At 48.6% G+C, this 13,219-nt stretch overlaps 1 protein-coding gene and 1 long non-coding RNA gene across 5 annotated transcripts in view; one reads left to right on the top strand and one right to left on the bottom strand.

Annotated features, from left to right (window-relative positions):
* Positions 1–13,219, bottom strand: part of LOC137299633 (3',5'-cyclic-AMP phosphodiesterase 4C-like) — a 221,160-nt gene that overhangs the window by 200,432 nt on the left and 7,509 nt on the right. For both annotated transcript variants that reach the window (XM_067968541.1, XM_067968539.1), the window contains exon 2: positions 7,163–7,254. In XM_067968541.1, coding sequence (XP_067824642.1) covers positions 7,163–7,204 — 42 coding nt within the window. In that variant the 5' untranslated portion in view covers positions 7,205–7,254. The remainder of the gene's footprint in view (positions 1–7,162; positions 7,255–13,219) is intronic.
* LOC137299637 (uncharacterized) overlaps positions 1–13,219 on the top strand; it is a 49,803-nt gene that overhangs the window by 2,101 nt on the left and 34,483 nt on the right. The window contains exon 1 of one of the 3 annotated variants that reach the window (XR_010957960.1): positions 10,807–10,888. The exons of the other annotated variants lie outside the window; for them this stretch is intronic. This is a non-coding gene — a long non-coding RNA (uncharacterized lncRNA). Of the gene's footprint in view, positions 1–10,806; positions 10,889–13,219 lie in introns of those variants that run through there. 3 annotated transcript variants of the gene reach the window in all.

Genomic DNA, 13,219 nt, shown 5'->3' on the forward strand with positions numbered 1-13,219 from the left:
GGAGAACCGCTAATGTAGTACCATTATTCAAGAAGGGGAGTAGGGAAAAACCGGAGAACTGCAGGCCAGTGAGCCTAACATCAGTGGTAGGAAAATTATTGGAAAAAATTCTGAAGGACAAAATTAGTCTCCACTTGGAGAAGCAAGGATTAATCAGGGATAGTCAACATGGCTTTGTCAAGGGAAGATCATGTCTGACTAATTTGATTGAATTTTTTGAGGGGGTGACGAGGCGTGTGGATGAGGGTAACGCAGTGGATGTGGTATACATGGATTTCAGTAAGGCCTTCGATAAAGTCCCCCACAGGAGACTGGTCAAGAAGGTACGAGCCCATGGAATCCAGGGTGCCTTGGCACTTTGGATACAAAACTGGCTTAGTGGCAGAAGGCAGAGGGTGATGGTCGAAGGTTGTTTTTGTGACTGGAAGCTTGTGGCCAGTGGGGTACCACAGGGATCGGTGCTGGGTCCCTTGCTGTTTGTGGTCTACATTAATGACTTGGATATGAATGTAAAAGGTATGATCAGTAAGTTCGCTGATGATACAAAGATTGGTAGGGTGGTAAATAGCGAGGAGGATAGCCTCAGTCTGCAGGACGATATAGATGGGTTGGTCAGATGGGCGGAACAGTGACAAATGGAATTTAACCCGGAAAAGTGCGAGGTGATGCACTTTGGAGGGACTAACAAGGCAAGGGAATACACAATGAATGGGAGGACCCTAGGCAAGACAGAGGGTCAGAGGGATCTTGGTGTGCAAGTTCACAGATCCCTGAAGGCGGCGGAACAGGTAGATAAGGTGGTAAAGAAGGCATATGGGATACTTGCCTTTATTAGCCGAGGCATAGAATATAAGAGCAAGGAGGTTATGATGGAGCTGTATAAAACACTGGTTAGGCCACAGCTGGAGTACTGTGTGCAGTTCTGGTCGCCACACTACAGGAAGGATGTGATCGCTTTGGAGAGGGTGCAGAGGAGATTCACCAGGATGTTACCAGGGCTGGAGCGCTTCAGCTATGAAGAGAGACTGGGAAGATTGGGTTTGTTTTCCTTGGAGCAGAGGAGGCTGAGGGGGGACATGATTGAGGTGTACAAAATTATGAGGGGCACAGATAGGATGGATACTAAGGAGCTTTTTCCCTTTGTTGAGGGTTCTATAACAAGGGGACATAGATTCAAGGTAAAAGGCGGGAGGTTTAGAGGGGATTTGAGAAAGAACTTTTTCACCCAGAGGGTGGTTGGAGTCTGGAACTCACTGCCTGAAAGGGTTGTGGAGGCAGGAACCCTCACAACATTCAAGAAGCATTTGGATGAGCACTTGAAATGCCATAGCATACAAGGCTACGGACCAAATGCTGGAATATGGGATTAGAGTAGACAGGGCTGATGGCCGGCGCGGACACGATGGGCCGAAGGGCCTCTATCCGTGCTGTATAACTCTATGACTCTATGACTCTAAGAGCTGCCCCATGGCCCAGTGGGTAAACAAACCTTACAGTGAGACATGGAACAATATGTAACTAACAACCCGAAAAGCTCATGAGTTCAAACCCCACCACTTACTGAATTCAATAAATCTGGTGATTTGTGGGTTGGCACCAGAAAAAAATCACCATGAAAGCAGCCGAATTGTCGTAAAAACCCAAGCTGTTCGTTAATGTCCTTCAGGGAAGGGAATCACCTCCCCCACCCAGTCCGGCCTACATGGGATTCTACTCCCACATTAAGTGGTTGACTTCAAGAAGACAGCTTGCTATCACCTTCTCATGGGCATTAACAGGACAGTGTAGAGGGAGCTTTACTCTGTATCTAACCCGTGCTGTACCTGCCCTGGGAGTGTTTGATGGGACAGTGTAGAGGGAGCTTTACTCTGTATCTAACCCGTGCTGTACCTGCCCTGGGAGTGTTTGATGGGACAGTGTAGAGGGAGCTTTACTCTGTATCTAACCCGTGCTGCACCCGCCCTGGGAGTGATTGATGGGACAGTGTAGAGGGAGCTTTACTCTGTATCTAACCCGTGCTGCACCCGCCCTGGGAGTGTTTGATGGGACAGTGTAGAGGGAGCTTTACTCTGTATCTAACCTGTGCTGTACCTGCCCAGGGAGTGTTTGATGGGACAGTGTAGAGGGAGCTTTACTCTGTATCTAACCTGTGCTGTACCTGCCCAGGGAGTGTTTGATGGGACAGTGTAGAGGGAGCTTTACTCTGTATCTAACCTGTGCTGTACCTGCCCTGGGAGTGTTTGATGGGACAGTGTAGAGGGAGCTTTACTCTGTATCTAACCTGTGCTGTACCTGCCCAGGGAGTGTTTGATGGGACAGTGTAGAGGGAGCTTTACTCTGTATCTAACCTGTGCTGTACCTGCCCAGGGAGTGTTTGATGGGACAGTGTAGAGGGAGCTTTACTCTGTATCTAACCCGTGCTGTACCTGCCCTGGGAGTGTTTGATGGGACAGTGTAGAGGGAGCTTTACTCTGTATCTAACCCGTGCTGTACCTGCCCTGGGAGTGTTTGATGGGACAGTGTAGAGGGAGCTTTACTCTGTATCTAACCCGTGCTGTACCTGTCCTGGGAGTGTTTGATGCCTGAAATGGAGAGTGTTCCGTTCCCAGCACTGACCTTGATGAGTAGAAAAATAAATTAATAAATAAAATCAAATGTCGCACCGGCACAAACAGGAAGGGACGTGAGGGGACTCTGAAAATACAACGCAGATCCCTGCTCAAACCCGTATATTATTAGCCTGCCAGAAGATATCATTTGGATGTGGTTTTCAACAAACTCTCGTAAAATGAGCTGGTTTACAGATCACTGCACCTAAACCCATTTAATCCTTCAATCAATGACTCCAAGCAAACACAAACTCTGCAAAGACTGAACAAAAACATATTTTATATCAATCTGATTGGATTTCAGAGGTCTGTTGCCAGTGATACGTGAGCAGAGATTTCTGGGCAGCTAATCACATTCGGATCAGGAATGAGGAAGTCATGCATCCGTTGCTCATTCCCCGTCTGGAGATATTCTGTTCAGTTCTGGGCCCAGCACCTCAGGAAGGATAGACTGGCCTTGGTGGGAGTGCAGCGCAGATTCACCAGAATGATACCGGGGTTAAAGGGTTAAATTACGAGGTTGTATTCCCTTGAGTTTGGAAGGTTGAGCGGTGATCTGATTGAGTTGCTTAAGATGATTCAAGGAGTTGATAGAGTAAAGAGAGAAAAAACTATTTCCTCTGGTGGGAGAGTCCAGAACAAGGGGGGCATAACCTTAAAATTAGAGCCAGGCCGTTCAGGGGTGATGTCAGGAAGCACTTCTTCATACAAAGGGGAGTGGAAATCTGGAACTCTCTCCCCAGAAAGCTGTGGACCCTGGGAGTCAATCGAAATTTTCAAGACTGAGATCGGTAGATTTTTGTTGGGTAAGGACGTCAAAGGATGTGGAGCAAAGGCGGGTAAATGGAGTTGAGGTACAGATCAGCCATGATATAAATGAATGGCAGAACAGGCTCGAGGGGCTGAATGGCCTCCTGCTGTTCCTATGTTCCTGTGCGATCAATTAACTCGGCACAGACAGGGAACTGCGCCTGGGATCCCATCAGTCTGTGTATCTCAGTTCCATGCTAGTGAATTTCTCCGATGAAACAGATTCTGGCAGAGTAAGGAAGGAATAATTCTGCCATCTACTGTCCGTAAAAAGATTTCAAATTCTTCTCAGACTCACTTCCATTCTCCACGGTTACATTTTTCTCCAGGGAATTGTGTCGTTGGGGAAGGTTACCAGGGAGTTAATTGGGAGGGGGCAGGGCGGGGGGTAGAATCATAGAATGATACAGCACAGAAGGAGGCCGTTCGGCCCATCGTGCCTGTGCCGGCTCTTTGAAAGAGCGATCCAATGAGTCCCACTCCCCCGCCCTCCCCATAGCCCTAAAAAAAAATTCCCTTTCAAGTATTTATCCAATTCCCTTTTGAAAGTTATTATTGAATCTGCTTCCACCGTCCTTTCAGGCAGCGTATTCCAGATCATAACAATCGCTGTGTAAACATTTTTTTCCTCATGTCGCCTCTGGTTCTTTTGCCAATGACCTTAAATCTGTGTCCTCTGGTTACCGACCCTCCTGCCACTGGAAACAATTTCTCCTTATTTACTCTGTCAAAACCCTTCATAATTTTGAACCCCTCTATTAAATCTCCCTTTAACTTTCTCTGTTCTAATCCCAGCTTCTCCAGTCTCTCCACATAACTGAAGTCCCTCATCCCTGGTGCCATTCTGGTAAATCTCCTCTGCACCCTCTCCAGGTCCTTGACATCCTTGGAACCCCCATGGGACATAGTTATATAGCACAGGCCTAATGAATCAACAGAGAAGATATATGTTCACACTGAAGCCTGGTTCCTCTTCAGTCACTCAGAGTTGGAGTACGGAACTCGGTTAACGTGAAGCGGCTCTGGTTTAATACTCAGTAATTCAAAGTACAAGAAAGGACCAACTTTAGAAGGAGCAGGAGAAACGAGGGAGGTAAATTTACAACAGATGGCTCAATCAAATATTCAACTCTCCACTCTTGTCCCTGCTAAGCTCCCAATCCCACCCTTCCCCACCACCACTACAGACTTCCTCCTCCCTCCCTCCTCACTGTGGTGAAATCAAGATTCATCGCATCTTCGCTGCCTCGAACTCAATCGCTACTGGCATCTCCTCACCTCCTCCAGCTTTTGTTTCCGCCTTATAATCCACAAGTTCCCTAAACCCAAGATAGTTGGAGGCCGTGCAGCAGAAGATAGAGTGTGGGTGGGGAGTCAGAAAGGGAGCCCGAAACGGAGGAGCAGAGAGCATGTGCAGAAACAGAGTTAACAGTCGTAGAGGCAGGGAGGGGGATGGCCATTGGGGAGCTCACAACCAGAGAAGGTAATCTTGACTTTGTGCAATTCATAGTGTAAAACAGATCGGCAGCCCGTTTTACATCTCTCCCCATTTTTATTTCCCTTGCCTTCGATGGGCTGCCGACTCACAGTCACCCATTTTATACTATCCATGACGTCAAGGTCTACCCCCAAGTACTTTGAAACTGATACATTGGGAATAGCCTGGCCGGCCTCCCACCTTCCACCCTCCGTAAACTTGAGCTCATCCAAAACTCTGCTGCCCGTATCCTAACTCGCACCAAGTCCCGTTCACCCATCATTCCGTCTGCTCGCTGACTGACATTGGTCCAGCAACGTCTCGATTTTAAAATTCTTGTTTTCAAATCCCTCCGTGGCCTCGCCCCCTCCCTATCTCTGTAACCTCCTCCAGCCCTACAACCCTCCGAGATCTCTGCGCTCCTCCAATCCTGGCCTCTTGCGCATCCCCGATTTTCATCGCTCCACCATTGGCGGCCGTGCGTTCAGCTGATTAGGTCCTAAGCTCTGGAATTCCCTCCCTAAACCTCTCCGCCTCTCTCTCCTCCTTTAAGACGCTCCTTAAAACCTACCTCTTTGACCAAGCTTTTGGTCACCTGTCCTAATATCTCCTTATGTGGCTCGGTATCCAATTTTGTTTGATAATCGCTCCTGTGAAGCACCTTGGGACATTTTACTATGTTAAAGGCGCTATATAAATGCAAGTTATTGTAGGGAACCAACAAGCGTTGGTGAGGACAGGGCTCATAGGGGAGCAGGACTTGGTGAAGGGTAGGATGAGGGCAGTTGTAGTTTGGAGGACTTGGAATTAGTGAAGGGGGGGAGTCAGCAAGGAGAGGTTTGGAGTCTGAAAGGCGCAGATACGTGAGTGGCAGTGATGATCAGAAGATGGGGTCGGAGGTGAGAGGTGGGAATTGGTGTGGGTGATGACTGGTGTATGAGGTATGACGCTCAGGGTCAAACAGGACACCAAGAGTGCATGTCATTGGGCGCAGCCTAAGTGAGCTTCCAAGGAGTGGGATCTCCCGAAGGACCAAAGATGGCATTGGTCCGACCGATGCTGAATTTAAGGAGGTCCTTAGTTATCCAGGATTTAGTGTTGAGCAAGCAGTTGGACACCACAAGGTGTGTTTAAGATGATTATAGGAATTAAAGGATTTTATAGGTTAGATAGAGAGAAACTATTTCCTCTGGTGGAAGAGTTTGAAATAAGGGGGCATAACCTTAAAAGTAACACAGGCACATAAGGAACAGAAACAAGAATAGGCCATCCGGCCCCTCGAGTCTGCTCCGCCGTTCAATAAGATCATGGCTGATCTTCAACCTCAACTCCACTTTCCCGCCCGATCCCCATATCTCTTGATTCCCTTAGAATCCAAAAATCTATCGATCTCAGCCTTGAATATACTCAACGACTCAGCATCCACAGCCCTCTGGGGTAGAGAATTCCAAAGATTCACCACCCTCTGAGTGAAGAAATTCCTCCTCATCTCAGTCCTAAATGCCTGACCCTTTATCCTGAGACCAAGCCCCCTAGACTCTCCAGCCAGGGGAAACAGCCTCTCGGCATCTACCCTGCCAAGCCCTCTAAGAATTTTATATGTTTCAATTAGATTTCTAATTCAATTAGCGCTAGGCTGTTCAGGGGTGATGTCAGGAAGCACTTCTTCACACAAAGGGGAGTGAAAATCTGGAACTCTCTCCCCTGAAAAGCAGTTGAGGCTGAGGGTCAATTGAAAATTTATAAACTGAGATTGATGGATTTTTGTTGGGTAAGGGTATTAAGGGTTACAGAACCAGGGCGGGTAGAGGGAGTTAAGATGCAGATCAGCCATGATCTAATTGAATGGCAGAACAGGTTCGAAGGGCTGAATGGCCTCCTCCTGTTCCTGTTGACAGGACAAGGCAGGAAATGGAAAAGACCAGGATCATCAATCAATCGCCAAGGATTTTGTGGTTGAGAAAGATACAACCCGTTAAAAGTTCAGTTCTATTTTCTCTCCATTTGGCCACAGAATGTCAGGGGACAGATAAGCTGGTGTACAGGCTTGATGCTGTACTGGTTTAGGAAATTATGGAATTCAGCCTGGGTCAGAGGGTCTGGACAATGAAATGCAGATCAGACTCTCTAATGGGAGGTCACTTGGCTCCTCTGACTGCGGATCTCTTTCTTAAGCCCCCCACCACCACCCATCCCACCCCCCCCCTCAAGCTCTTCAGCAAATGCTGAAATGACTCACCGGCCTTGGTTTAAATTCCGCCCTTACCTCCTGACCACCGACGGAGAACGAGCTCCAGCTTTTCTTCATGGTGAAACCTTCTTGCTCAGCCGGCTACTTCAGACTGAACGGGAGACTTCCTGACAAGAAGAGAAAATTTGCATATTTCTGAAAGCTGCTTTGAGTATCGTGCCTGTCGGCTGACTCTCTCCTCCATTAGATTCACTTGACCTTTTTTGGCATTGTGTGTTTATAATCAAAAAAAAATACATCAGATGCTTTTCCCCACTTTTTTTAGATCTTCTACTAAATAACGAAAGAACAAACTTTGTATAAATTATTTGTACAACATCTTTCACAACCGTAGGATGTCCTAAAGTGCTTTATGACAATTAGGTAAAGGCATTAAGGGTTAAGGGCAGGTAGATGAAGGTTAAGATACAGATTAGCCATGATCTAATTGAATGACGGAACAGGGGCGAGGGGCTGAATGGCCTCCTCCTGTTCCTACGTCTCCTATGCCAACTCATTCTTTCCCAGGATCTTACAACTGAAGAAAGAATATCTCACCTCCCACTATCTTTTCAAAATCCAAAGCTTGGTGTCACCCAATGGCTACTTTTAGATTTACCTTATTCTCTTACTTGCGTTGTCCTGGGATCATAGAATCATAGGAAGGTTACAGCACGGAAAGAGGCCATTCGGCCCGTCGAGTCCGCGCCAGCTCTATGCAAGAGCAATCCAGCTAGTCCCACTGCCCAGCCCTATCCCCGTAGCCCTGCAAATTTTTTCCTTTCAAGTACTTATCCAGTTCCCTTTTGAAGGCCATGATTGAATCTGCCTCCACCACCCCCTCGGGCAGTGCATTCCAGATCCTAACCACTCGCTGCGTAAAAAAGTTTTACCTCATGTCACCTTTGGTTCTTTTGCCAATCACCTTAAATCCATGTCCTCTGGTTCTCGACCGTCCTGTTTTACATGCACGTTGAGCTGAGCAGTATTCCAGCAACGCTTGGGATTACTTACTACATTAAGATTCAGATTTAATAGCGCTGTTCAAAATTATGAAGGGTTTTGTTAGAGTAAATAGGGAGAAACTGTTTCCAGTGGCAGGAGGGTCGGTAACCAGAGGACACAGATTTAACATAATTGGTAAAAGTACCAGTGGGGAGATGAGGAGAATTTTTTTTACGCAGCAAGTTGTTAAAATCTGGAATGAATTTCCTGAAAGGGCGGTGGAAGCAGATTCAATAATAACTTTCAAAGGGGAATCGGATATATACCCAAGGGGAAAAATTTGCAGGGCTCTGGGGAAAGATGGGCAGAATGGCCTCCTCCTGTGTTGTATGATTCCATGATTAAGTCAAGGCTGCGATGCTTTTTTGCTTTTATTTATTTGAATCCACTCTGAGTGGGCAGTAGGGTTATTGTATGTCTTTACGCTCCCTTTCACATTAAAGGCACTTTCCCCTGGCACATTTCCCACTTTGGCCATCAGCGGGCCTGGTCTCAGCTGGCTGTGAACTCTCCCTGCATTCCACAAATTCTAACTGTGTGTACACAGAGTGGCATGTTTCACTGCCACAAATCCCCTGCTCATGAAACAAGGACAAGGACAACCCAATGGAGTGGACTTTGTGCTTCTTCTGCCCCCAGGCTTCTTTCTAAATGTCATCTGGCCTTCTTACAAATAACTGAAAACCGCAGAGGCACGTGGGGTGGGAACGGGTCAGCCGGTCTCAGGTGTATGTTGCAGGCGAGCTGCGGGTCTCAGTCCTAGCCTCGGAGGCAGCTCGCCAGGGTGGGGAAGAGGGGGGGGGGGGGGTGAGGCAATCGGGAGAGTGGGGGGGGGGGGAGTGTCGAGCGCGGGCCCATAATTTTAACGTGGAGCCAGGAAAAAAGAAGAAAGAACTTGCATTTCTATAGCGCCTTTCACGACCTCAGGACGTCCCAAAGCGCTTTACAGCCAATGAAGTGCTTTTGAAGTATAGTCACTGTTGTAATGTAGGAAACGTGGCAGCCAATTTGCGCACAGCAAGATCCCACAAACAGCAATGTGAGAATGAACAGATAATCTGTTTTTTAGTGATGTCGGTTGAGGGATAAATATTAGCCCAGGACACGGGGGAGAACTCCCCCTGCTCTTTTTTGAAATGGTGCCGTGGGATCTTTTACGTCCATCTGAGAGGGCAGACGGGGCCTCAGTTTAAAGTCTCATCTGAAAGGCGGCCCCTCCGACAGTGCAGCACTCCCTCAGTACTGCACTGGGAGTGTCGGCCTGGATTATGCGTTCAAGTCTCCGGAGTGGGAAATCTCAAATCTGTGGAGTCAGGAGGAGTAGGAGCGCACCTTCAGACTCCACCTTCAGCTAAGTACTTAGCTTTCTCATGGCAGCCTCCAGCGGCCCCTTTAAGGAAGTCTGGTTTGGCTGCCGTGCGCCCCAGGAAACTGACCGCGGCCCGCCCTGCGCACACGACATTCAGTCATGACCCAATTTGGCAAAGGGGTACTGAAACAAGGGGTTCAGCTCCCCGCAATTTGCATCGACAACGGGGCCTAACACTTGTTTCAGGCGAGCGCCCTGGGCGACTACAGGCCGCTCTAACCAATATGGCATGCGGGCGCATGGCCGCCCAGACTGAGCGCACGCACACTGCGCACCATATTGGACACCTCTGCCCCCATTTTCGGCCCAAAAAACGGGCACTGTGCAATCAAATTTCTAGGCCAGAGATTTTACTTCAGACCTTCCCATTTAAACGGGGTGTGGTTCTGAGCCACGCAGATCAGAAAGGTCCCAGGTTCCATCCTGGGTCAGAGCTGAGTTGGCTGATCTGGGTTGGGGTTGGAGTTTGGGGTTTGGGACGCTACCACCGGCCAAACAACTCTGCTGAATTAGAGAGAGGAAAAGCAGCCGAGCTTCCCGTTCCTGACCACTGCCCAGTGCAGGTGGCTTTGGTCAGGGCAGGATCGGGCACGGCTGTGATGCCCCCCATGTTTAAAGAGCTGGCCACCACTCCTGGGGACTGAGACAACAACTTGCATTTATATAGCACCCTTAATGTAGTAAAACGTCCCAAGGCGCTTCACAGGAGCGATTCTCAAACAAACTTTGACACTGAGCCACATAAGGAGATAGCTTGGCCAAAGAGGTGAGTTTTAAGGAGCATAGGAGCATCTTAAAGGAGGAGAGAGAGGCAGAGAGGCAGAGAGGTAATTCCAGAGCTTAGGGCCTAGGCAGCTGAAGGCACGGCCGCCAACAATGGAGCAATGAAAATCAGGAATGCGCAAGAGGCCAGAATTCAAGGAGCTCAGGCGGTTGTAGGGCTGGAGGAGGTTACAGAGGTAGGGAGGAACGAGGCTGTGGGACTGGAGTCACATATAGGCCAGACTGGGTAAGGACAGCAGGTTTCCTAAAGGACACCAGTGAACCGGTTGGGGTTTTCAATCCGACAGTTTCGTGGTGATTTTTGCTGATAACAGCTTTTTTAAATTCCAGATATTTTGTAAACTGAATTCAAATTCACACACTGCCGTGGGTGGGGTTTGAACTTGTGCTCCCTGGATTATTAGTCCAGTAACGTGACCGCTACGCTACGCATGCCCACGTGTACATCAGTCCGTCACCTCTCTAATCCTACGTAACTCACATGTCCCAACAGGAAGAGTGTGATTTCGGGGTCAGCAGAGAGACTGAAGGCTGTGCAGAGTTCGTTCCGAGGCGCCAGTGTTTCCGTCACATGGCAAGCAAGCTGCACTGTGATAAATCACCCTGTAATAAGTCAAACAGCAAGGGTTCAACACCCTTTTGTTTCAAGAAAGCTTTTAATGTTTTCTTGCCTTTACGGCATTTAACAGATTATGAAGCCAAGTCTTGTTTTAGGGACAGATCGATTCATTTGCGTTGTTATGTTTGCCAATTGTGATAAGGTTGTTATTGATAGATTACAATGGAACAATCAGAGCCTTTATTATTGTATGTTTAACTAAAGGCGCAAAGAGGGGGAATTAAAAGCCGCGATTCATCCCGCTATTAGAATCGCACTTTTCTCGTTCTCGGGACGTCCTGAGGCACTTCACAGCCAATGAAGCATTTCTGAAATGTAGTCAGTGTTGTAATGTAGGGAAATGTAGCAGCCAAGAATTGCAGGGCTGTGGGGAAAGAGCAGGGAGAGTGGGACTAAATAGATGGCTCTTTAAAAGATCCGGCACAGGCATGATGGGCCGAATGGCCTCCTTCTATGCTGCAAGATTCTAAAATCCCACAAACAGCAATGAGATAAATGACCAGATAATCTGTTTTTTAGTGGTCTTGGTTGAGGGCCAGGACACCGGGGAGAACTCCCCTACTCTTCTTCGAAATAGTGGCCATGAGATCTTTTACGTCCACCTGAAAGGGCAGATGGGGTCTCGGTTTAACATCTCATCGGAAAGACAGCACTTCCGACAGTGCGGCGCTCCGTCAGTACTGACCCTCCGACAGTGCGGCGCTCCCTCAGTACTGACCCTCCGACAGTGCGGCGCTCTCTCAGTACTGACCCTCCGACAGTGCAGCGCTCCCTCAGTACTGACCCTCCGACAGTGAGGCGCTCCCTCAGTACTGACCCTCCGACAGTGCGGCGCTCTCTCAGTACTGACCCTCCGACAGTGCAGCGCTCCCTCAGTACTGACCCTCCGACAGTGCAGCGCTCCCTCAGTACCGACCCTCCGACAGTGCAGCGCTCCCTCAGTACCGACCCTCCGACAGTGCAGCGCTCCCTCAGTACTGACCCTCCGACAGTGCAGCGCTCCCTCAGTACCGACCCTCCGACAGTGCAGCGCTCCCTCAGTACCGACCCTCCGACAGTGCAGCGCTCCCTCAGTACTGACCCTCCGACAGTGCAGCGCTCCCTCAGTACTGACCCTCCGACAGTGCAGCGCTCCCTCAGTACTGACCCTCCGACAGTGCAGCGCTCCCTCAGTACTGACCCTCCGACAGTGCAGCGCTCCCTCAGTACTGACCCTCCGACAGTGCAGCGCTCCCTCAGTACTGCACGGGGAATGTCAGGCTGGATTTTTAGCTCAAGTCCCTGCAGTGGGACTCAATCCCACAACCTTCAGACGCAGAGGCCAGAGTGCTACCCACTGAGCCACACCTAACTACCTTGTCACCAATCCCATTGCTGATTGGGGGATCTTGCTGTGCGCAGAAGGGGGTTGGATGTCAAAGTAGCTCATTGAGAAGAACATTGAGACATTCCTGAGCAATGGGATTAGGTGCTATAGAAACATAGGTCAGCTTTTTAAAAAAAATTATATATACATGTATCAAAAAAAACTCACCGCGTGGTCAGAGAAGAGTTTTACTCCAGAAAGGTTGTGAATCGTAAGCAATGGAATTAAACGCAAGCAAAAAAGAAAAGAACATTTCAAGTGTTTTAAAACTTACGCGAAGCAAATACGAGCTGGAGGCTTCCAGAACGGAACAGTTACGGAGAGCTCGGCAGGACAGGCAATTCCCCAAAGATTGGGCAGGGGTAGAGATTCCGTGAAAACATTTCCTCAGCGAGGCGGGATAAATGTGCTTGTTTACGAGGTTGACTAGCACCTCCAGCAATTGCAAACATCCGAGGTCACCACAGACTTTTGCTGCATTTAAGGGGCAGCTAGATAAGCACTTGAGGGAGAAAGGGCTAGAAGGATGGAGAGCATGCAAGAGTAAGGGGTGACCGAATGGAGGTGTTTCAGATGATTAAAGGATTTGATAGGGTAGATAGAGAGAAACTATTTCCTCTGGTGGGGGAGTCCAGAACGAGGGGGAATAATCTTAAAATTAGAGCCAGGCCGTTCAGGGGTGATGTCAGGAAGCACTTCTTCACACAAAGGGGAGTGGAAATCTAGAACTCTCTCCCCCCAAAAAGCTGTTGAGGCTGGGGGTCAATTGAAAATTTCAAAACTGAGATTGATAGATTTTTGTTAGGGAAGGGGATTAAGGGATATAGAACCAAGGTGGGTAAAAGGAGTTAACATCAGCCAATAAAATGGCGGAACAGGCTCGAGGGGCTGAATGGCCTACTCCTGTTCCAATGTGCTGATTAAGTTGATAAGGCGTTCTGAGGATGCTTG

This window comes from Heptranchias perlo, chromosome 29, assembly GCF_035084215.1.
Source record: "Heptranchias perlo isolate sHepPer1 chromosome 29, sHepPer1.hap1, whole genome shotgun sequence".
Taxonomy (NCBI): Eukaryota; Metazoa; Chordata; class Chondrichthyes; order Hexanchiformes; family Hexanchidae; genus Heptranchias; species Heptranchias perlo.